Source organism: Podarcis melisellensis, assembly GCF_964234715.1.
Source record: "Podarcis melisellensis genome assembly, chromosome: 15".
NCBI classification, from domain to species: domain Eukaryota; kingdom Metazoa; phylum Chordata; class Lepidosauria; order Squamata; family Lacertidae; genus Podarcis; species Podarcis melisellensis.
Window position 1 is genome coordinate 36,916,418 of NC_138532.1, and position 24,846 is coordinate 36,941,263.

The following is a 24,846-nucleotide window of genomic DNA, read 5'->3' on the forward strand; positions in this document are numbered from 1 at the left end:
TGGACAGGTGCTCATCTTGGATCTGCAGAAGCTGTTCATTCTAAGTTCCTAAGGCAATTTTTTCCTGTTCCGTCCTGTGTTCCAAGTGCTTCATTGTGCTTGGAGGCTAATCTCCCTTCTGTTGAATTACAGATTTGGTGCAAGACATTTAATTATTGGCTTTGCTTAAATTTAAACCCCACTGGTCTACTACTCTTAGTATCACAAGATTATTGTCAACCAAAATCTTTACTTTCCTGGTTTATCACAACAGTTATCAAAGCAAATAATTTAATTAGACAGTGCCTATATATCGAGTGACAGAAAAATTTGGCCACAATAAGGAAATTTTGTTCATGGTATGATTATTTTGCACCTAGTCATTTTGACACATTGGCACCCTTTTTGCAAAATTTAACAGTTCCAAAATACAGACATGCTTTCACTTTCACAATATTGAATATACTGCCTTCAGCTGTACTTGTGGGTCGATTTCAAAAAAATCCACTGGGAAAATGGTTGTGTCCTTGTGGAGGTGGCAGTATTGAGTCAGTGGCTCATGTGCTTCTGGCTTGCACTCTTTGAGTTGAGGAGTGAGGTTATTACCCTTCTGTTATTGTCCATGCCGGGTGGCTCAACCATTGCTACCATGTCCTTTCTTTTAGTAGATCAAGATGATCCGGTGACAGCAAAAACTGCAAAAAAATATATATATGCAGGGGCAATTAGAATAAGATCTATTATTTGATTATTGATTTAAACCTCCAGAACATATTTTGTATAGTTAAGTTTTTACATGGATTTTTGAAAAATTTCTATGGCTTGTGGCTGATGCAAATAAAGATTCTTCTGATCTTGTAATGGGCTTACTTGTATATCCAGCTGGTTTTCTGCTTAAATCTTTCAACTGGGAGGTACCTTTGTTGCTTCTTTGTTCCCAGAAGGGGAAGTGCCATAGCTCATTGGCAGAGCACCTGCCTTGCATGCAGAAGCCCTAAGGTTCAATCCCCAGCATCTCCTGGGAGAGGCTGCTGTCTGAAATCCTGATGAGCTGCTGCCCGTCAGTGTAGACAGTACCAGGCTAGATGGAGCAATGGTCTAAGGCATCTTCCTGCATTCCATATTTAGGCTAGAGCTGCATGCTGCTGGTACAGCAGAGAGAGGCTGTAGTTGATCCTGAATGGGACTGTAGAACAAATGAGTCCAAAGCAAAGTGTTGTCATCACAGGACTTAATCTTCTGCACAAATAGGGGGAAATTGTGGCATAAAGAATAGAAAGAGCAGAGGGGAACAGATAGACCTTTTGCTCAGCTGTGAAAGGGATCAATAAAGGGAAAAGATGGGAGCAATTTGTAGACTAACAGCTTGATGCTAGAATGAAAATAAACATGAAAGCATTTCTGAGGGGGTGAAACCATAGTGACATGTGGGTGAGAGAGGTTCACTTTAACAGAGGCATTTGTGATTGACAGAAGCGGGAGGTGGTTGGAGAGTAAGAACGCAGAAGGAGAGACTGAGCCTCAGCCTGGTATTTCAGTGTTGTTGTTTTTTACTATATTTACATAGCTGTCCAACAAAGCATATTCTGCAATATAAAATATGAAATGATAATAAAAACTAAAGCGCAGATTTTAAAGCTAAGAGGATGACTCCATAAAACATATGTTATTGAAAATGCCTGGGGGAGCAACAAGGTCTTCAGGTAAACTTCTGCAGGAAGACCGATCCATATAACTAGGGTGCCACCACTGAATAGGTCCTCCTCTCCCTAGTGATAACCCACCTTGTGTTATTGGGCAGGGACAATGCAAATCAGTGTTTAAAATCTGGAGCAAAGAGAAGGGGAGCCATGCCTTGCAATCACAAGCCAATCCTCTTTTTTCCTTTCTTGATTACAGGGTCTCGAGAGCTGCTTGAAAGGCCCCGATAACTACAATAGCCAGGTTCTAATAGAAGCCACAGTCATAGCACTGACCAAGCTGCAGCCACTTCTCAATAAGGTAAGCTGCCTCGGAGCTCAACAGCCTGTTCTGCATTGCTGTTTGGAGCAACTACAAGGTGGTTCAAATGAGGAGGCTCCGGTAGCTCAAGCGCAGATCTTCCAACCGTCTTTCCTCTCTGAACATCATCTTTGTTGAAGAGGAATTTTTAAATGTTGCTGCTGTACATATTTGGCAAATGGAACTTAGTATGGCCTGGCTTAAGACACTGTGGCCTGATGTCATGAGGACCATTCCTTGGGTTTGCACATTCTATCCCTCGTACATTCTACTTCTTCGCCTTACTTCTTGGTTCTCAGCAAACCGTGTTTTCTGTTCTGTTTGAGAGGCAAACTATGGTTTGCACTAATGGTAGTTTACTTGATTTGGTCATAATCAGGAAGTTAGGGAGGGAATCAGAGCACCCACAGGCGGGGGGGGGGGCGTGTAGAGGGGGTGTTTGAATCTGAGGTGTGGCACCAACAGCTAAATGCTGGTGATTTTGAGTTGGTTGTTTAGCAAGTAAGTGCCTAGCATGTTTTCAGTTTTTGACAGCCCAAGCCAGGATACTGAAGCACAGTTTGAAATGGAATTTAGGATTCCATCTTTTCTCAGAGCTGGTAATTGTAGCTTCCTTGTTTCGATGAAATGGGAAACTGTGGTTAATTAGAGACTCCCTGAAGAGAGTAGCTGTATGTGTGGTCAAAAGGCTGTTTGGCCACATAGAATTGTAGCATTGGAAAGGTCCAACTCTCTGCAATGCAAGAATCTCAGCTAAAGCATCCATGCCAGATGGCCTTCCAACTTCTGCTTATAAACTTCAAATGAAGGAGAATCCACCACCTGAGAGGGCCCATTCCACTGTCCAACAGCAGCTTGCCATCATTAAGTTCTTCCTTAGTCAGAATCTCCTTTCTTGTGATTTGAGTCCATTGATTTGGGCCCCAACCTCTGGCACAGCAGAAAACAAGCTAGCTCCATCTTGCATCTTTACATATTGTGGCTTACTGAGCCGCAGCATATTATCCAAACCAAGCCAGCAGGTACACAAATGTGATTCTCCCCAATTTGCATATATTATACCAGTTATAGGCCCCCTTCGGCTTCTAGGGTTGTTTACATTGCAAAATGAATCCAGTGTACGTGATGAATGCAGCGTGTGACTTTCTGCTTTGGCTGTTCATCACAGAAACAAGTTTTGCATTTCAACCTGGTGGCTTTTCCCTTCCCCTGTCCAGGACTCGCCTATGCACAAGGCCCTCTTCTGGGTGGCCATGGCTGTTCTGCAGCTGGACGAAGTCAGTCTGTATTCAGCAGGCACAGCTCTCCTCGAGCAGAATCTCCATACCCTGGACAACCTTCGTGTATTCAATGACAAAGTAAGTCAGCCACTTGTCAGGAAACATCAACACACACACACACCTGAATACTCTTTAGTTGTGCCGGCAATTGGAGGTGAAACTTGCTTGAAAAACGGTGCGTCTTTCCTTTTGAGTGATAACTTGAGTGTTGAGAATGGAAGCAATTCCCCCACCCTACTTCAGGTTATTTAAAACATTAATGGAGAAAATAATAATAAAAATGACAACAACAACTAATAATAATATTAATAATAATAATAGAAGATGATGTGTATGGGAATTGTCCAGTTGTGCTGCAGGCTTCATTAAAACACTTGATCCAGAGGACATGCAGGTTGTCTGGGAAGCCTACAAAGTACCGTATTTTTCGCTCTATAAGACACACTTTTTCCCTCCTAAAAAGTAAGGGGAAATGTGTGTGTGTCTTATGGAGCAATTGCAGGCTGCGCAGCTATCCCAGAAGCCAGAACAGCAAGAGGGATCGCTGCTTTTGCTGCGCAGCGATCCCTCTTGCTGTTCTGACTTCGCTTCGCTGGAGAGGCGCTGCGCAGAGAGGGAGAGCTTATAGAACGAAAAATACGGTAAGCTCCTGTTATGGGACAAGGGGGCTGCTCGTGCGTAAGCGTTTAAGCCCTCCAAGCTTAACCATCAGTTCCTAAACTCTCCCAGTCCGCGGAGCCATGGGCGCATGGCTACCTCAATCGCTGGCAGAATCCGTCAGTGGGCGCTTCCGGAATTTACGCCAACATAAGAGTTCCTTGACGGAAACTCTCCTTCTGGATTCTCTGCGTGACAGTTTCCTGCGCGGGGTGGGCGTCCCCAGTGGAGGTGCTGAGCCCTCCCCGCTGTTCTCACTGGAAACATCTTGGAGCCCTTCCTCCGATTGTGTTTCTGCAGGAACTCTCCCTCTCCCCCTACTGATTCCTTCCTTCGCATCCGAAGGTCTCCTAGCCTCCTTGAGCCCTTCCACCACCTGACTCTCCGATGGCAGTTCCCTGACAGCTCCTTTCCCATGGATGTTCTTTTGTACCACAAGAGTCCACCGTGGTTCCTATCTCAGGTTTTGGTGGCGTGACTTCATTAGATAAAAGAGCTGGCTAATTTGGCAGGTAGTCTTGGGAATGGTTCTCAAGAGTCCTGGCTGCCGTGGATTCAGGAGCTCCTGAGAACCCCACCCTTATTATAATCAGTTTTGTGCAAATATATAAAATAATACCAGACGAAACAAAATAGAAAACCATAGCAATATAATTTCTAATAAATGAGCCCTGCCAAAGACATAATAATTTTAGCAGACTTATAGTTTTGTTTTATATGCCTGGCGCTTTATAGTATTAGACATTCATGAGCACGGTGGACCAGCATCGCCCCTCCCCCACCGGATGATTGTGATGGTCTGTACTTTGGCTTCCCAACAGAGCCCTGAAGAAGTTTTCATGGAGATCAGGAGGCCTCTGGAGTGGCACTGCAAGCAGATGGACCATTTTGTGGGACTCAATTTCAACTCCAATTTCAACTTTGCCTTGGTGGGGCATCTGTTAAAAGGTAGGCAGGTAGCCCAGGTGGGCCTACTTCCTTTGTCTCAGACCATGTCAGTTGAAGGTATGTGACCCACTGTTTACAGACACTCACTGAAACATTTCCCCATCAGATAAATATTCCCATCAGGTTTTATAGAGGCAGTTTCATTGGTCAGGCTGCCAGGTAATTGACATTTAAAGCACACCATTCAGCCCACCACAAAAATCCTGGAACTGTACCCTTCACAGAGTGACACTTCCAAGCGCCGTTAAGGAACTAGAGTTCATAGGATTCTTTCAAAGGAAGTGCTTTGAATGTGCTTTAAATACATAGTATGCACACAGCCTCTGTTTGTTTGGCAGACTCAGAGGGGGGCATGATCAGATTGGCAGCTGGCTTCAGATTAGCTGCAGCCCCCAACACAGCCAGTATTTTGACTGCTTGTGCTGTAGACGACAGATTGTGTGTGTTGTCTTTCTGCTGACATTCTGTGAAAGAGGATGCATTTACTGATATGTTTTCCGCTTGCTTTTTCACATCTTATTTATGATGTGTATCTTACATACCTGTAAAGCTTTGTTCTCTGTTAATACATAAAAGGAAACTCTTAGTCTCCTGTTCCCTAGGATTCCCAAGGGGCCGCCTTTATTCACTGCCATTAGAGCGGCAGTGAAGAATACAGAACACCTCCGAATCAACGGAATGGAGGGCAAGGGGAGGGAGGGCTGGGAAGGACAAGTCAGTTGGTGGCACTTGGAGGGAGAGAAGGAGCTGAGGAGAGAGACCTGCGGGGAGGAGGAAGTGGAGGAGAAAGCAAATGGACCAGACCTCAGAAAGCAGGAGAAGAGTGAACACAAGCAGCAGAGCCAGTAGGCTGAAAGACTGTTTTTATGATGCAAACAGAGAGGTATTCCATAATGTTTCTAGATACAGATAATCCTTGTTTTGCACATGTTCAAAGCCAAATGTGCGGGCCATTTTCGGGCTCCGTTGTACACTCTGCCAAATCAGGGATTGCCTGTATCCATTGCTGAAAACCACAGGAGGGGAGAGTGCTCTTGTGCTCAGGTCCTGCTTGCATCTGCTTGGCTGCTGTGAGAACAGGTTGCTGGACTAGATGGGCCACTGGCCTGGTTCAGCAGTCTCTTCTTGTGTTCTTATTCAGCTAGGAACATAGGAAGCGGCCTTGTACAGAGACAGGCCAGTGGTCCCCCTGGCTCAGCATTGTCAACAGACACACAGTCAAGTGGTAGATTTGGGTTGGGCTGTGTGTGCACATTGGGAGTGGGGTGTGGGTGGGTGGGTGGGACTTATCCTCATTTAAATGTGTGTGCTTATACAATAAATAAATCTTCATATTCATTAGACTCCAGAGTGATTACCAGTTTGCCTTTCCTCCGCTGTGGTTGAGAACCGTGTGCATTACTTTAGGATGCAGAGGAGGTAGATGAACTGAACCCTTTTGGGCTCCAGGAAGCAGTTCCTGGAATGCTCTCCTATGGGAAATTATCTGTGCAAGTAGAGAAACAACACAACAGGGAGTAGGCTGGATTAGAACTCTTCTTCATGAGATGCTAGTTTTCTTCTTGCGGGGAGTGGTTACGGGGTTGGGAATGGCATCTTCCACCTGGCAGGTTGAGGTGAGCTAGTCTGTACTATAGCCCCCCCCCCCCATGTGCAGACAGAGTCCAACAGAACCCTATTCAGGCATTCTTGTAATTGGGAAATTCCACAACATGTGATCAAGGGGCAGCAGAGAGGAGCTCACTAGCTCTGCTCTCCTCTGTTCTTGTCTCCCTCTGTGATCTGAAGGGCAACTGCCTGGAGAGGTGAGCCTGCTTCTGCTTTTGAAAGTTCTGGGCGGTGTAGACCCCTGAATTTCCAGGAGTGCAGGGGGCTTCCTGCTTCAAACAGTTGCCCTTCAACATGTGGAGGGCAACAGGAAGAGAAGGCAGTGTGCTTGTCCATCCCCTGCCAAACATACACACACACACACATGAATTTTCCTTATTAGAACACCTGAATTTGGTTAGTGAGATGGGCAGCTAATCCTGACCAACTCACAGTTGTCATTGCATCCTTAATCAGATTATAACTTCATTGAATTTCAGTCCCTGTGAATGGTGCCTATCTCTGTCCTCACTAAAGACCCTGAAATACATTGTGTGACACACAAACCCCCCATCCATAAAGTGCTTTGCAACCATCTCCTTGCCCCTGTAGATAACGGACTGCTTAATGCATTTTTTACCCGTTTAGGCTATCGGCATCCCTCTCCAACCATCGTGGCAAGGACAGTCAGAATTCTACACACGCTCCTCGCTCTGGTGAACAAACATAGGAACTGTGACAAGTTTGAGGTGAATACCCAGAGTGTGGCTTACCTTGCAGGTAAAGAAACCCAACTCTATTAGGCTTGTATCCAATCCAATTCTAGCATCCAATCTGACCGTTCTTCTCTTTGCTATTAACAAAATGTAAACAACAAAGGAGAGAGCTGGTGTGGTGCAGTGATTGTAGCGCTAGATTATGGCAGAATCCTCTCCCAGTCATGAATTCCCTGGGTGGTTGGGGTCCCTTAGTCTGTCTCAGTCTAACCTATCTCGGAGGGTTGTTGTGAAGATAAAGTTGGATGGGGAGAGAAATGTGTATACTGCTTTGAGCTCCTTGGAAGAACATACAATAAAGGAAGAACTACGTTGTGTGTGTCGTTTTCCCTTTCCCACCCCCTGAAGAGCTGCCTTTTTAAAGGCTAAGCTTCTCCCAGCTCAATAGGATGGTTTCTGGAGTGTTTTCATCAGTACGGATCTGTAGATTTTATATTGCAAATTTGTTTGTTTTAAGCCAATCACTGAAGCTTTTTTCAGTGTGTTTGATATTGGAATTTATATCCCGCTCTTCGTCCCTAGACCTCAGTTAAAAAGTGTTTAAAATGTTGTATTGAATTTATATTCTGTGGAGCTCAATGCAGCATACATGGAGCTTCCCCAGCAGCCTCCCATCCAGGCACTGACCATACCCAGCCCTGCTTAGCTTCAGCAAGGAAGCAGCATCATGTGCCTCTGGACTGTGCCCTGGGGCCCCTGTGGAAAAATGATGCCAAGCAAGTGCATTGGAGTGCATTGTGCTTATTTTCTGCAACTGATTCTGTTTCTGCCTGTCGTGGAGACTAGACAAGTGTCGTGCAAGGCACCAAAGTCCCATTTTGACACCACTGGGACTCTGCTCAACCTGAACCCCTTCTTCCGAGTACTTGCCAGTGTGTTTTTGTAGCCTTCCTTTGGAGTCCTGAGGGCTGGATTCCCACCTGCCCCACCTTGAAGGAGGCTTGGAGGCTTGGAATACTGAAGTCTTTATGCAATAGCAGTTTCTGGACCTGTACTGAGTAATAAGAGAGCAGCTACATCCTGCCTTGCTTTACATATCACGTAGGCTTTGGGAGATTCTGCAGTGAAGTATATACTTTGGACATCTCTTTCCTTCCTTTTATCATTTAAGCTTTACTCACTGTGTCCGAGGAGGTTCGAAGTCGGTGCAGCCTAAAGCATAGGAAGTCTCTCCTCCTGACAGACGTTTCGATGGAAAATGTTCCAATGGAGACATATCACATACATCACAGCGATGGCAGCTTCAGGTCAGGGGTCCTCCTGAATTTTTCATAGGATGGTGCATTTTAATTTGGGATCAAGGAGGTTGTCTGGGGAAGGACGTAGCTCACATGCTTTGCTTTCAAAGGCAAAGGAAACCTGCTTGAAGCCCTGCAGAGAAACTGCTGCCAGCCAGTGTAGACAGTATTGAGCTTCCTGTGTTCACAGCACAATTTAAAACGGACAGGCGACCTGTGGCCCTCCAGCTCCCCTTGACCCCAGCCCAGTGATCAGGCATGATGGGAGTTGTGGTTCAGCAGCATCTGGAGGGCCGCAGGTTGCCCGTCCCTGATTTCAAGCCATAGGTTCAAAATCTGCAAGAGGCAAAGTGGACAGGAAGGTAAGCGTGTGTGTTGCTTTAAGTTGAAGGCACATGATAGAGAAACAGCAGGAGGAAGGGAGGACCATGTGGGAGTTGGTCCCAGCCAGATTAATTGACGGTGCCTCATTGCCTCCCCCCTTGCTTGGAGGCAGGCAGCTAGAACGGCCGCTGAGTCGCAGCTCTTACCAGTTTGGGGCCAAAACTTGAATTTCAGGGACAAGGGGAGCTGTGAACTGGGTGCATGGCAGAGAGTGTTGCAAGAGAGTCACAGGCTGGCTGCTTTTGAAGGGGGGTGTGTTGATGTCGGTCTTACTCTGCTGTTTTAACAATAAGCGGTGTGTTGTTTTCTGAACATTTGGTTTGTCCTCTCTTTCAGGACACTAAGGGAAAACCAGCCATGGTCTTCTCCCAAGGGCTCAGACAGACATCTCGCTGCCAGTTACCCAACAGTGGGGCAGATCAGCCCACGCACAAGGAAGTCCATGAGTTTGGATATGGGGCAGCCTTCTCAAGCCAACACTAAAAAGCTACTAGGTTAGTGGGGAGTTTCACTCCTCTCTTTGTCACAAGGTTAGAGGCATGTGTGAGGAAGGCAGACCTGCAGACCCAGCCCTAAGAGACCCTGGGCTGATTGCCTTTTTATTTTTCTCTCTTAGCTGGGGGAGGGTGGGGGATAAACAATTTTGGTCTGCCACTTTTGTGGCAAGCTTTACATTCAGCTTCCTGTTCTGACCAGACTGCCACTCAAGAAAATGTGTACCCTTTAACAGCCCTATTAAAGTAAGCCATCCCTAGTTACTTGCCAGCAAACCTTTGGTGTACAACTAATTTTTTCAGCCACAAATATCAAAGCATCATTGTTCAGGCAGGATACAGAGTGGATGTGAGTGCATGCCGATTTACTGTTTTCATTTCCTGATCTGTTTCCCACGCCCCACTCTTTGATTTTGATTTTTTTAAATATATATATATATAGGTACAAGAAAGAGTTTTGACCATTTGATGCCTGACACAAAAGCGCCTAAAAGACAAGAAATGGAATCTGGAATCACCACACCTCCCAAAATGAGAAGGGTAGCAGAAAATTATGAAATGGGTAAGGAACAAAGCTATTAGACCCGGCTACTAGTTAACATGTCCTGGCAATATGAAGGATTGCAAATATAGCAGGGGAGTGGGGAACCCAGCTGATCTTAGGGCATTGATTATTTGCCTGGGGCCACATGGCAATCATGGTTGAGATGGGAACTGAAGCCTGGTCTCCCAGGTACAACATCGGCTTTCTCTCAAGTGAGACACACTTGCTCTCATACTAGTGATTTCCATCTGTTCTGATGGCACAATAAATAGATATGTCCGTTCTTGCTTTCCTCATTAAATACGTTGCTCTCTTCCTACAGAAACTCAAAGGATATCGCCGCAGCAGCACCCTCATCTCCGGAAAGTATCAGTGTCAGAATCCAATGTCCTCCTGGATGAAGAAGTCCTCACAGATCCCAAAATCCAAGCCCTTTTGCTGACCATCCTGGTATATGCACTTTTAATCTCAGTTGCTTGCGTTGTGTTTCCTCCAGCATGTTTTAGAAGCACAGTAGTCAAGGCAAGTAGCTCACCAGGACTTAGATGTTGACCTTTTTCTTTCTTTCTGTCCCCTCCCCCCCTTTTTTTGGCAGGCAACACTAGTAAAATATACGGCAGATGAGTTTGACCAGAGAATCCTGTATGAGTATTTAGCAGAAGCCAGTGTGGTGTTCCCAAAGGTCTTTCCTGTTGTGTAAGTGTTCACATCTTCTCACAACACGTCTGCTTTCTGCTTGGTTTTTAATGATGAAGTGATATACAAATTCTGCTAAAGGAAAGGAAATTTAAACACATCTAATGGGGGTTCAAACCTTAGGAACTAGTCTACCAATAGAGGCTGGTCCATTGGGTTAAACAAGGCACTGCCCTACCAATTTCACTCTGTCCTCAGCCAGCCTCCATTTGCTTGCCTTCTCATTTATAACCAGTCCAGGGCTGGTCCTCCTTAGGTCTCAGTGCTCAGCAAGGAAGAGGATTGGGACAAAACTATAATTAGTTGGATGTGCTTGTCATTGGCTCTGGCTTTACCTACTGTTGGCCTCCAAACTTTTGCTCTATGTGTCTCGATAGGCACCTGACCCCACTTTTTGCTGATATCTCTTTCTCCCAGATGAGTGGAGTGACGAAAAAGACACCACACAGTGAGGATAAATGGTAGATAACTCTTTACAGAGTTTCCATTCAAGGTTGATATTTGTTCAGAGGATTGGCTCCACTTGCCAATGCATCTCTGGGAATGAATTCCCCAAGCCTAGAACCATACAGATGTGCAGCTTGCTGTGTATGCTGTTTAAGAGCAGGCTCGTAGTTGGACAGCTATTACAGTCAAAATGAACTGGAGCCAGCTGTCGTCAGCTGTTAGGAAGTGCATGTTTATCTTGAGTTTAGCCTGTGCACCCAAAGAATCTCAAAAATTGTAGTTTGGAAAGGTGCTGATAATGTTCTGTTATAGATCCCTAGCCAGCCTTATAGAAATACAGTTCCCTTGCAAAAGGGAACAACTGTTGATGCCTGTCTGTCTGTAATGCACATATGCCCTCCATTGCAAGTCACATGCTGTTAGATTAGATTTGTTGGCTAAAATAGGCTGTACAGTCCACCTTGCTCACTGTGATGAAAACTTAACAACTGATGAACTGACATGGTGTGTTTGGTTGTCTAGGCACAATTTATTGGACTTCAAGATAAATACCCTGTTGTCGCAGTGTCAGGATCCCAATTTATTGAATCCGATTCATGGCATTGTGCAGAGCGTGGTTTACCATGAAGAATCTCCGCCACAGTACCAAACTTCTTATCTACAAAGTAGGTATCTTGCAGCTCCTTTGAAAAAAGGTCTCAGATGTTCAGGTATAGAATAAAGGCTAACGTTTAAACCCCACAAGCATGGTTGTTTTTAATTCTGTATACTTTGCTTTTCTCCAAAAGACAAAATGGATTGCCTTTCAACAGAAAACTGTGAACAAAGTGGCTTACCATTTTAAAATGACAAAGTGTTGCTTCTGTGGGCGTGTGTCCCATCAAAGCCCACTCCCCCAAGTGCATCTGTTCCCTCCCTCCAGAAACAAAAGCCTGGAATCTGGTTTGGTTCGTTACTAGTTGCCAGGGAACCAGAAGAGAAGCTTGACCGCACAAGCTGTATTGTATATTCCATCTTTTACGCCAGAAAAGGTCCTGCTCCTGGTAGATGCCATCCTTTCTTTCCTGAAGGAAGGCACCAAGAGCAGAGTTTCTGTTGGTTTCTGTGTTTCACCAGTGGCTCATCTTGAGGCCTTAGTGTTTCATTCAGGAGAAGGTCCTTCCTGGGAGTAGCAGTGCTCAAAACGCCTCCCCTAACCACCCTTGGCTGCATTTGCTTTTGCTTTAGCAGACCCTTTGGTGTCACTTGGTAGCTCTCAAGTCAGAGATGAGGAACCTGTGGCCCTCTAGATCTTCTTGGAGTCAAAGTCCCATCTCAGCCAGCACAGCCAGTGGTCAGCTAGGATTAGAGGTGTAATTCAAGAATACCTGGAGGTTCCCCATCCCTAAGAACATAAGATGGAGCCTTCTAGATTAAGCCAGTGGCCCATCCAGTCCAATATCTTGTTTTCACAGTGGCCAGCCAGATGCCTGTGGGAAACCAGGAAGCAGGACTTGAGGCAGCAGTGCTCTTTCCACTTGTGTGTCCCAGCAACTAGTATTTAGAGACGTATGCCTCCAGCAGTAGAGGCAGAACCATTGTGACTAGGAGCCATTGGTAGCCTTATCTTCTAAGGACTGAGCAGATTGAACAAATAATAGTGAGTCCAGTGGTCAAGAAGGCGGTCTCTGCATGTGCTGTAGAGGGAAGTGAGGGGCAGGTGGGGTTTGTCAACCTGGTAAGGTAACCCATCTAGGAGAAGGAAAACTCTGGTCTTCAACACCCGCTGCCTTGCAGGATGTCTTTGGAAGAAGAAAAGTCTAAGGAGTAAACCCTACACAGATCTGGAGTCCCTAAAACAGTTGAATGGCACCTTGCAATACCTCCTTCTGGCAGCTCTGACAGTCAAGCTGCTGCCAAACATATTGCTCTGCTTTCCTTTGGACCACACCAGCGAGGCCAAGAGAGAGGTCTTGTCATCTAGGCCGCTCAGGACCTCCATACACTCTGTCCAGGCTTGCACCCCGGGGGGGGGTCACTTTGGTGCTGCTAATGCAGTGGTTTTACTTCACCCCAAGAGGCGCACTCCATTGTCTGTCTGTCTGTCTGTCTGTCTGTCTGTCTGTCTGTCTGTCTCTCTCTCTCTCTCTCTCTCTCTCTCTCCCCAGATGAATGCCAAAAACAACAACTTTTAAAGCTATCCAATCTGGTAGCCATCACTCCTCATTTTTTGTTCATCATTTCTTAAGAAGGTCATAAAGGCCACCTTAGACTCTTTAGGATGATTTCTGAAACTTCCCTTTGATACATCTTCTTCTTTTCTTCTCCTCCCGTTTTCCCTTGAGAGACAGGAAAATGTGTTTAAATGGCTTTTATGCCACACTGTTGCATTTTATTATTTTATTGGAAGCAGCCCCGAGCAACGGATTATTTTATTGTGTACTACATCAGATGCTAATATGCGAGTGATAGGAGAATATTATCAAAACAATGGGCTGTATCCAACGCACTCCATACTCTGAGTAGACCTTTTGGAATTAACGGAACTGATAGTGGCAATAAATGGGTCAACAGTGGGGCAATTAAAATGTTAAATGTTGTACTACACTGATTTGGGCTCATGTGTATGACATCTCTTGGTTTTTCCACGCTGAATTACTTGGCAGTGAAATGTGTGAATGGATACCCTTGCAAAGCAAGTGCATTTGAGGGGAAATGAAAGTGTAAAAGGAAACAGAAAATGTATAACAAGATACTCTACCAATAAATCTAGCACATAATAGTCCCTTTTGTAGCCTAAAAGCAATGTGTTCTGTCATATGACAGAGAAATGGTAACATATTTCCTAGCCACTGCTTGACTGACAGTTACTACTGGAGGAAATAAAATGCCACCCACCTTAGATACAAAAGTTTGGGAGAAGGTTGAAAAATGTATCAGTTCAACGAAATACAGTACAGGAGAATGTTAAACCACAACTATAATTGGGAAATTTGTAAAAATGTTTTGTTTTTCTATTTATCTGCATTTTTGTTTCTACAGTTAAAGAAAAACAAAAGTTGAATATTTTTTCATTACTTCTGCTTTGTATTTGTCCTTGTATCTACTTTTACAGTTTTTTGATAATTTAAAAAGTGGTGGTGTTTTTTCTATAAAAAAAAGAATCTTTGTGGTTTCTTCGAATGGCCCATTGAACAGTTATCACGGGCTGCTGATGTTGTCAAGTGATGTTTATGCATTTGCAAACATTTACTTTTGATGAGCAAAGTATGAGGAACTTCTTGCAAATGTACTTCTTTGCATCTTACCCCATCTTTCTTACTAAGGTGCTCATTCATGTTTTGCTTTTTTTGCTGGTTGCAGGTTTTGGATTTAATGGCTTGTGGAGGTTTGCGGGACCATTTTCTAAGGTGAGCAGTCGGGGCCTCTTTCAGCTGAAACCTTACATGGCATTTGTAGTAATTCTTGAGTGGACAATTGAAGTCCCTGTTGGAGGTTAATAAAACTTGCACACACTTTTTTGATGTTGGTTAATTGATTTAATTACCCCCCCATAGGCTAAATAGGCTAAATAGTTGTCCATGACTTATTAGTCAGCAGCTTTAAAAAAATGTATTGTCTCCTGGATGATGTCCCAAACCTTTGAGAGTAGACCCTCATCTCCTGGGCAGCAGACAGGGCCAGTCAAGAGGATTCTTTCCAGGAGAGGAGCCGTCGTGCCCTCCTGGACTGGCCCTTTCTGCTGGCAGTGTCACTGGACTTTTTGGTGAGATCCCTCAGGCTCATAACTTCAAAACATTTAAAAACTTTTTGGGTTTGCTTTGTGAAGCTTCCCCATTGGCCTCCCTGCCCCATCTAGCTGGAGGCACAAGGAGGAGAAACAGCACTCCACCAGTCTTTCCCTTCTGAACGTATAGGACCTGTTCATTGGTGGGAACCGCACATCCCAGTAACAGTGGGGCAGCAGGAAGCTTATTCAGACGCACACACTAGATTGTAAGCCAAAGGCTTTTTTCCCCCAGTGAGAACTAACAGGTAGAGATGGTGCTGATCTGTTTCTCATTTTTCCAGCAAACACAAATCCCAGACTATGCTGAGCTCATAGTAAAGTTCCTTGATGCCTTGATCGACACCTACTTACCTGGGATTGATGAGGAAACCAGCGAGGAATCCCTGCTGACGCCAACTTCTCCTTACCCTCCTGCCGTGCAGAGTCAGCTTAGTATTACGGCAAACCTAAACCTCTCCAATTCCATGACCTCACTTGCAACTTCCCAGCATTCCCCAGGTCAGTTCGCCATGCTTTTCCATTGCTTACGTAAAGGGGGAAGGATTTGTTAAAACACCTTTTGAGGGCACTGCTCCCTTTTTTGGGTGTCAGGCTCTTTCACTGGGCCAGCTTATCATCACCCCATGTTGAGCCTCAAGGCTCTGTTCTTCGTTAGACTAATTCTCAGAGACATTTCTTGCACTGAATTTGTGGGGGGGAAAGGTGGGGTGAATTTCCACTCACCTGTTCCTGACGTTGGCACAAATCAAGATGAGATAATACATGCAATGAAGTAGTCCAGCTTCATGGACAGCGATATGGGATCAGATCTTATCTCAGCTCGGTGGCTTCCTAACTGCTTTGGATAAAGCATACTCAGATTTGGTTTGTCCCCAAATGGCAGTGTTGATACTAATGTACAAGTGCAGAACTTGTTCTTGGGGGCAGAATGAAATGTCCCGAGAAGCTTAAAAATAAACACCCTTTGGGTTCAGTTGCTAGGGTACATAGGAAGCTTCCCTAAACTGTATCAGACTATTGGTCCATCTAACTTAGCATTGTCTCCACACTGACTGGCAGTGGCTCATCAAGGTTTTCAGACAGCAGGTGTATATCCAGCCCCACCTCCAGATGCCACTGAGAATTGAACCAGGGACCTGTTGCATGCAGAGCGGGTGCTCTGCTGCTGAGCTAGAGCCCTTCCCCACGTTACACAGAGGCAAACATGCATTACCGGAATCTGCACTCTTGCTTTCATTCACAGCTCTTTGGTGAGCAAATCTCTCTGCAACTGTGAGTTTGCTACGTTGACTTGTTAGGTCTGTGCTTAAAAGCATGTTGGGCGTATAAGTAAAAGAATATTGTTAAGTAAAAAACAAACAAACCCCAAACACACAAATCTCGATTGGATCAGACTAAAGCTTTAATCTAGTCCAGCATCTTGCTTCCTGTAGTGATCAGCCCGATGCCTCTGGGAAACTAAGAAGCAGGATGTCATGGGAAGACCTCTCCCCCACCCTGTTCTTTGCTCCCTAGCATCTGATACTCAGAGAGACATTGTTCCTTATCAAGGCCCTGGGAATTGCTGTTCTCCATGAATTTGCCTAATTCCCCTTTAAAGCTATGTAAGCTTTTGACCATCCTCACTATACCTTGTGGCAGTGCCCCAGCCTTTGAAAGTCCTTGCCACTGCTATAAAGCTATAAAAGCTAGGTCTGGAGGGGTGGGGTAGGGTCTCGTTATTTCCTTTGAGAAGCTTTCTAGGGCTGATGGGAGTTGTATTTCAGCAGCCTCTGGTGAGCCAAAGATTCCCCGCCCTGGGTGTAAAGCAATGCTGATGGGTGGGATGTGACAGTAAGGGAAAACTTTGAAGGGTACCAGAGTCAGGCAGTTGCATTAGTGATGGAAATGGAAGTAGTAAGTACAAGCTCCCATTTCGTCCGGTAACATGCAATGTGAGGTTGCCTCCGCTCCATAGAGGCCTAGATATATATTCATTCCTAAGCAATGTATATTGGTTTGCTAATAAATGTTTTTTAAAAAGATGCAGAAATGGATTTGCAAAAGTCCCAGGCTCATTTTAAGATGTATTTCCATCTATTGTATCCTGCAAAGCTGTCTTTCCTTCTGTAGTTGAGAAGGCTCCAGGCCCTAAGAGCTTGGTCAGGAAGACTTTTTGCCTCCCTAGGCTAAAGAACAGGGGAAGCAGCCCTTTACAAAGCCAGATCCTTAGTCCATCTAGCTCAGTGTTGCTGATCTATGACTGCAGTAAGTAAGGCTAATGGCCAGGGGTGATGGGAGCAGTAGTTCAGCCAAAGGTTCCCCCACACCTGCTGTGGACAAATCTAGTATTTCTATGGTATTACTAGTGTCTGAAAAGCAAATGTTTGAAAACACTCTATGTGCCTAGGATGGGGGATGGGGGGTGAAAATGAATGGGAATTTACTTTTTGTACTCCTGACAAGCTATTTAACTGAAAGTGAGGTGCTAGGGGCTGTGGCTAACATGATATCCTACACATCACTAGGTTAGAGCCCCCACGTCTATCCCCCCCAGATATTTATATGGAGGGCTCCAGAAATGCTTTCTGACTTGGACCAGTGCTACAGAAAGGGAGCATCTTTCAACCCTAATCCTTTCCTGGCTTTTGTAGCTATGCCTTAGCTTCTTATATCCAAACACAGTTTTTTTTCTTGAATTGGGAAGTGTTTTGTTGTCCTGTGCTAAGAGTCACATCCTTAGCAATGAGCAAAGAGTAACCACATAATCCTGTTCTTGCTGCTGCTTTCACTGTCTCCCACCTGAAACTAGGAGGAGGAACGTGTACCGCAAGCTAGCGTGGAATTGTTAAGAAACAGACCTCTCTGGCTCTAGATCATTGTGTGCCCTGTGGGTCATAGAACTGTTGAAAATCAGCTCTTGCCATCCGGGGTGGGGTGGGGGACCAAAAACGTTTTCAGCATGGGGTAGGTGGGACTCCTGTGTTCAGTTCCTAAGACCCATGTGCTAATTAAGGCTTCCCATCCATGAATGCTTCTTTGGCTGTGTTCCTGACCTGTAGGGCAGCCACCCTCCAGTTCTGATTTACACAGCAGGTTGTGACATTGGCAGTATCTGCGCTACACATGTAAAGCAGCCTCCTACCACTTTAAACAGTCATGGGTTCCCCCCAAAGAGCCCTGGGGACTGTAGTTTGTTAAGGGTGAAGAGAGTTGTGAGGAAAACCCTGTTCCCTCACATAGCTACTATTTCCAGTGTTCCCTAGGAAGAGAGAAAGATTGTTAAATGACTGAGAATTGCAGCTCTACTGTCAATTCTCAGCCATTTAGTTCAACAATATTTCAAATGTTTTTTTAAAAAAAATCTCTTATTTTGGGGGGGTGTTTTCCTCCTTGATTGCCACCCTGGGCTCTTTTGGGAGGAAGGGTGGGATAAAATCAACATATAAATAAATTTATTTGATGGTGAAATAAAAACTTACGTAAGGCTTTATTATAAAAGATACTTAAGGATGGAGTGAAAATCGATTCATTCATTAATCTGGAGAGATGCAGGTTTCCCTTCCCTGTCCATAATCACTGTCCTGTAAATGTTTTCTGTCTGTCTTCCAATCATGAATGTTGATCGCTCATCTTTTCTCTTTCATTCTGTGTCTGTGAAGCTTCTCTGCCTTGCTCTAAATCTGCAGTTTTCATGCAACTTCCTCATCCAGGTACTCTCTCTAATTTTCATTCTACTTGCACGAGCTACTGCTTTGATCTGTGCCAGAGCTGGGGCTCATGACAGGAAGAGGAGTTTTATTTTTATTTTGCAGACAGAGATCCCAAAACCTAGGACAGAACAGGGGCAGGGAGTGGGCCTTTAGCGCGCGACTGTAGTGCTTCTGCTGCTGGGCATTTTGGGAGGCTGGGTGTTCCAGGGCACAGAGCAGTGAATTTGGACCTGTGTTGAAACCCTGCATCAACCCTAGGATTCTTGGCTGGGTTGGAAAATGGAAATATTAATAATATCTCAACGCACTTTGCATACTGTACTAATGGTGCTGTAGAGACGACAGTTATGTGCCCAACTACATTTTGTAAGGGCATAAGAAAAGCACCCTGCTGGATCCAGCACCTTTTCCCCTGTATTGGCACGGCTAAGTGTCTCCCAGCAAACCCATCAGGAGGGTATGAACGAAAAGAACCCTCTCCCGTTGTTTTTTGCCCCCCCATGTTGTTTTTACCTGCCATAGATAATAATAGCCAGTGATAAACCTCTGCAAATTTGCCTTCTCCCTTTTTATGTCTGCCAGCCACCATTGCCACATTTTGTAACTTTGCTCTCAAAGAATTGTCCTTTTAGCAGCAAAATGGGTGGAGCCATCAGGCGAGAATCTCCTCTGCAATGGCCCCAACCATATAGAAAAGTGCTTAGAGTTTCCCCTTTAGCCCAAACCCATTAAGCATTCCTCACACGTTTAATCTACGAAGCTGCATTTTACTGACATTGTTACTGAGAGACGCAATTTGTTTCTTTCAGAAGCGGCAGGATAGCTTTGTAAAAAACACACCACACACACCAAAGTCGACAATAAAACATGAAGCGGCACTCCTAGTGGTTATATATCGCAGCACATCTGCCTCTCATGCTTCTTTGCCTGGAAGAAGGAACATTGAAGAGTAATAGGAAACTAGTTCCTTTTGACACTTCCCATTGTGTAGGTGTTTCCACATTGTGTGGTTTTTCTGTGTTGCTGAGAAACAGAAAAATGAAATAACCCACAGAAACTGTGAGCTTAACAATACCAAGTCTAATTAGACATGTCTGCTGTTGTATACTTTGAAATCTAAATTGGTTGGACATGTATCACACAGCACATTTTTGGCACGAATGAGTTACAAGGTCAATTCAGGGTTTCTTGTTTCGCTAAACCACCCCTTAGCAAAAACCCTCAAGTTTGTCCAAAAAGGCTGATTCACACAATACAAAAGGGCCAGCATGTTTTGATTAAATAAATAAATACCTTGAGAAACAAAGTGCTTAAATTCCTGTTAGTATTTTTACTTGCATTCTCCCTCCATAGGACTGAGGGGGACATAGGTGGTCCCTCCCATTTTATCCTCACAACCGTCCTGTGGGGTAGGCTGGATTGAGAGAGAGGGGGGGGGGAGAGAGAGAGAGGGAGAGAGAGAGACTGGCCCAGTATCACCTAATGAGCTTTGTGGCAAATGGGCAGATACAGACCCAGTGCTTCCTAGTCTAAGCTCAGCATTCTGACCACTGTACATCGCTGGCTGCCTTATTGGTGAAATGACACTCTCAAGATCTTCTCTCTTCCTCTCCTTCTGCCCTGTTCATTTTCAGTGTCACACCTTGCAAAACTTGCATTACTGCCAGGGTGGGAGAAGACTTGTGCCTTGTTTTCCTAGCAGCAGCTCCCATCCATGTGCAAATGAAGATTGCGCCCAAGTCTCTTTTGCAAGAGTTCAGGGAACACTGGAGCGCATGCTCAGTTCACTCAAGAGGCTTACCATACTGGAAAGGAAACACGGGCACCTCTTGAATTATGCTGTTCAATGTAGCAGTCTAGTTTTGAGTTTTGCCTTCTCTCTTGGTCTTCCTCATTGCCTCTCTGCAGGCTTCATTTGCATGCAGAACAGTGGCTAAATAACACAATTGCTTCAGAAAAAAATGATATGGCGTGCACATGTTCATTTTGATGCTGCAGGAATACCAAAGAGGCCAAAGCACCAGGTAACTGGCTGAGACATTGTTGGTTGGGCTGTTCGTTCAGGCTAGTTGTGCGGCAACTCCATGCTGCAACCTGTCTCTCTCTCTCTCCCTCTCCCTCTCTCTCTGAACCGTAGATGCAACACTGATTGGCTCAAGGTTGCTTTTACTCAGCATGGTGAGAACCAACCTTGCAAACCAGGGAAGCCCACCTTCTGCTCCAACCACCTGACCAGAATTCTTTATGCAAATCAAGTATATTAGCATACCTATTTCTACTAGTCATAGGTGGGCTGAGGAGGAGCTGTGCAGGGCACAGAAGCTCCGCCCCCTGCTCATCCACATGGCCCCAGCCCCAAAGATTTCTTAAAAGTGTGGACCACACACTTCCAAGGCAAGTTTTGCAGCCACAGAAGGATGCAAGCAGGCAAGCATCTGCACAGAAATTTATTCCACCAACTGAGCTATCCCAGGCCCTTTTGCACAGAAATTTATTCCATTGAGGACTGCATCTGCAAAAAGTGTTGCTGGTGGGGGCGTAGTTTGGACCAAAAGTCCCGTCTTGTCCATCACCCTTTTTAAAAAAATCGCTGGCTAGCTAGGTACCCTTTAAAGACCCACAATTGGGGCACAGGAAGTAACAGCCTTCCCCTACAGTTCCCTCCTCCCCTCCCCTCCCCTCCCCATTCCAGACTGCCTCTGAACATGGGAGTTGCCAGTAGTAATGGTAAATGATACCCTTTGGCGAGTCTGGTCAGCTCCCCCTAATCCTTCTCCTTTCAAAAGCCATCCAAGCCAGCGGCTTTTCTCCACTTCTTTGGATAGTGAGTTGAATGACGCACCATGTGAAGTCCCACGTACTTCTGCCTGTCCCACATCTACCGCCAATCAAATTTCACATTTGTTTCTTTAAAACTTTTTTTTAAAAAAATATCAAACCCTTCAGCTGAAAAAAGCCTGCCAGAGTGACTTGCAAAGGCTTAGTAGCAAACAAGGCAATCCCTGCCTGCAGGCTTAGTCTGAGAGACATAGCACACAAGAAAGAAGGGGGGAAAGGATGGTTTGGGAAGATCAGTAGGAGCAGCAAACAGGCACCAGTTACACTTTTCCCACCCTGTGCATAAGTTTTCTACATGGCTGCCAGGCCCCTTCCCTTTAGGTGTGTGCCCCCGCCCCTTCTATATTAAGGATCCCTCGGGGCTCCAGCTTTTCCCTCAAGGGAAGGTGATCCACTCACTTGATCTTCTCAGTTTCTCTTCATCTTCTTCCTTCTGGACTCCAGCCCTTCTACTTGTGATATTTCTATTGCCCTTTTGAATTGTGCCTGTTTTTCTGCCATCCCACTTCTTCATTCATAATTCCGTTCGTTTTGTTTTTTTGAAACCACTCAAATTATGGGTTTGGAATAAAGGATGCAAACTCAGCAGCTTGTTGGCACAGTGAGCACATCTGCCTGGTTGTCAGCATTGTGCATCATTCTGTTAACACAAAACACAGCTTTCCTAGGTGGAGAAGATACAAGGGAAGGCTGAGTGCCAAGCACTCACATTTTGCCTAATGTGGCTAACCTACATTTAGCTAGGGCTTGCTGTCAGCCTCCTCGGCGGCACGAGTCTGAGGAAGGCATTGCACACGGGAGCCACACAGACCTTTTTACCCCATGGCTCCCTCAGGGTGACTTCAAAAACATTCCTTTTTCATTTGACCTGAGTCTCAACCGCATGTAGTGGCACATCCAGAATTTATGAATAACAAATCCATGCTGCCAGTTTGTGGTGTTTTTCTGGTCTGGTGCTGAAGCTGCAGCAGGGGTGTCAGGGTGGGAGGCAAGGCGGGTCATGAGTTGCAGGACCACAGACAGTTCCAAGTGAGCAACTTGATGGACAAAGGGTGGGAGCAGAGTGAGCCTTTTTAAGCCTCTGCAACCCACCCACCCCTTTCCCAGGCCCCACCCACCTCTCCCAGGCCCCACCCCCTTGTGGATCACTTTAGATTCTTAAAGGGCCAACCCCCTGGCCTGCAGACCAACACTCCCCCTCTGTTCCACAGCCTCCCACCTGATGTGCTCCTTGTGCCACTTGGCCAATGAGATGCTGTGGGAGGCATTAGGTTCCCCAAGAGAAGTAAAGGGCCTGACTCTAGCCGTACCAGTCCTCAGGGTATGGGATCTTCTTCCGGGGGCTCCTGCCTGAGAATCTTAGGCTCAGGGGGGAGTCTCCCCATCTTTAGCAGCAGGCCTGCAGATCCTTAGGTGTAGACTTTGCAGCCTCTGACTGACTCTTGCCTGCTGCTGGACTCGAGGGGATCGTACACCCGTAGATGTTGATACCTGTGGGGACTACAACATCGCAGGACCGTCTCAGCTCCCTGCAGGACTTTTGTAACTGCTTATAAAAATGTGTGAACCCCATCCCTGCCCAGGTGTTACTGTCTGCTGTGTGCCCCTACTTTACCGACCAACCATGTTTCTGCCTTGTTCAGTTTTCTGTTCTGCCTCATGCAAGTGACCATATGCCCACCTATACGTACCTCCTTGCCTCTCAATGTGAGAAGGGTTTTGAGAATGTTTGGAATAACTATCAGTCTAGGGTGGCAAGCAGGAAGTGGGGCATGCCTCATTTATTTGGGGGGAGGAGTTGGGGGTTCCCTGTGTAAAATCCATGAGCTCCAACACCCCCCACACACGTACATCCCCGATATTAGTCAAATCATGCCCCCAGCTTCCAACAACCATTGTTAAGAGAACCTTCACAAGAGGCAAAAGGTTAGCACCTTCTGACCCCTACTAATTCAAACCCAAAGGAAAAGGTTTTGTGCTCCTCAACTGTGCAAATGGCATCAACCTCTTGGCAGCAGATTTCCAAATTTGCCAACCATTCTGAACCCATTGACCCACTTTCAATTCTGAGAGTGCCATGGCCCCTGCCCTGTCTGGCTGCTTCTCCCCAGGTCTTACTCATGAACACAGAAACACCTGACAGACAAAGAAAGAAAAGGCACAACCCCACCCCCAAAACATTGTTTTTCCAAGGAGTCTGGGTGAAGGTTGTCTCAAGTAGAATTAAAAGAGATCCTCTTGAATTTGCATGAATTTACCCTGCGGCCCCATGTAATTGAATTATAAAGCATACAGTAGCAGACTGAACAGCAAAAACCACAGATCCAGTGCTTGCCAGCAGCACAGGAGCATTAATCTAAAGCAAAGATGCTCAGAGACCTCTTTGATTTTTATGCAGGATGGTGACAGGAACACCAGCAAATCACAAACCACATCTATGAACTCAGCTATAGGGATCACACCCAGCTCTTTGTGGCATAGCGTTGCTGGATCTGTGATCTCTATGCCTCAGTCAATGGAGATAGATGTGTTCTGTGATTTGATGGTGGTTGTAGGTGAAACAAGTAACAAAAACGTGCCTTTTCAGGAGGATGCTTTGTGAGCATTTGTTTGTGTGTGTGCATATTCCCTCTGACTCCTGTGGCACCCCACTTTCTCCCTGCCAGCCGCTCCATTTCCCATACAGATCATTCTCCTTTTGAGCTCTGGCTCGAAAAGCGCATTAAGCTGGAAGAGGACATGGGAGGGAATCTCTTCCTCTTTTGCCTTGATAATCCCTCCCCCCCACCAAGTGTCAACATGAGCCTTGAAAAATGAATAGAACTGAGTTCTATTGAGTTCCAGGTGCTTTTTTTTGCCAGGGTGGGGTGGAGGTAACTACCCCAACTACCTCATGATGAAGGAAGCAGTGAGCGAAATGGACCAAGAAGGTTTGCAGGTGCCAGAAGCAGCCCTCCAGGGTGGCATCATGCCAAGCAGACAACCCCAGAGTTAGGCAGTCAACAGCAGCACAACGTTGAGCTGGAGAAAGCTTCAGCCTAAGGAAGCCACATGGACCCATTCCTGCCCCATCTCCTTTATGTGCAGCTCTTTGAACAGGCTCCAAAGTGACTGGAAGCAACGCTGTGTGGCTGGGAACTTGTTCTCATACCCAAATAATGGCAGTGAGAAGTGGACTGGGGAAAAATAGTTAGCAGAACATGCGAAAGTTCTGTGGAAAGAAGTGCCTTCAAGCCAGTCTTGTTGTTTTCCTGTCCTGAGAAATATTCTGTTTGTGCATGAGGGAGCACCCACCGAGGCAGAAATTGGAGTGCTTTCTGCATGGTGAGTTTGAATTGAGGTGATGTCAGGCACCCGTGGCACATCCTGCCCTCCTCCCTCACTGTTTGCCAGTAGAAAATGCAGGCAGTTGCACATCCAGCAACCTCATGGATGCCAGGGAAGCTGTGACCCTCCAGAATTCATTGGGTGGGCTCTCTTCAGCCTCAACTTGCATGTTAAATGGTTGGGGTGATG

The 24,846-nt window shown here is 45.7% G+C and overlaps 1 protein-coding gene across 7 annotated transcripts in view; it reads left to right on the forward strand.

Moving 5' to 3' along the window:
- Positions 1-24,846, forward strand: part of NF1 (neurofibromin 1) — a 159,691-nt gene that overhangs the window by 127,135 nt on the left and 7,710 nt on the right. For 4 of the 7 annotated variants that reach the window (XM_081890099.1, XM_081890102.1, XM_081890104.1 and 1 more), the window contains 13 exons: positions 1,879-1,980; positions 3,198-3,338; positions 4,739-4,865; positions 7,101-7,232; positions 8,340-8,475; positions 9,187-9,344; positions 9,787-9,906; positions 10,211-10,338; positions 10,484-10,584; positions 11,554-11,696; positions 14,374-14,420; positions 15,082-15,298; positions 18,442-18,492. In XM_081890099.1, the coding sequence (XP_081746225.1) occupies positions 1,879-1,980; positions 3,198-3,338; positions 4,739-4,865; positions 7,101-7,232; positions 8,340-8,475; positions 9,187-9,344; positions 9,787-9,906; positions 10,211-10,338; positions 10,484-10,584; positions 11,554-11,696; positions 14,374-14,420; positions 15,082-15,298; positions 18,442-18,492 (1,603 nt within the window). Of the gene's footprint in view, positions 1-1,878; positions 1,981-3,197; positions 3,339-4,738; positions 4,866-7,100; positions 7,233-8,339; positions 8,476-9,186; positions 9,345-9,786; positions 9,907-10,210; positions 10,339-10,483; positions 10,585-11,553; positions 11,697-14,373; positions 14,421-15,081; positions 15,299-18,441; positions 18,493-24,016; positions 24,152-24,846 lie in introns of those variants that run through there. The other 3 variants (XM_081890101.1, XM_081890103.1, XM_081890100.1) reach the window with 2 other exon arrangements.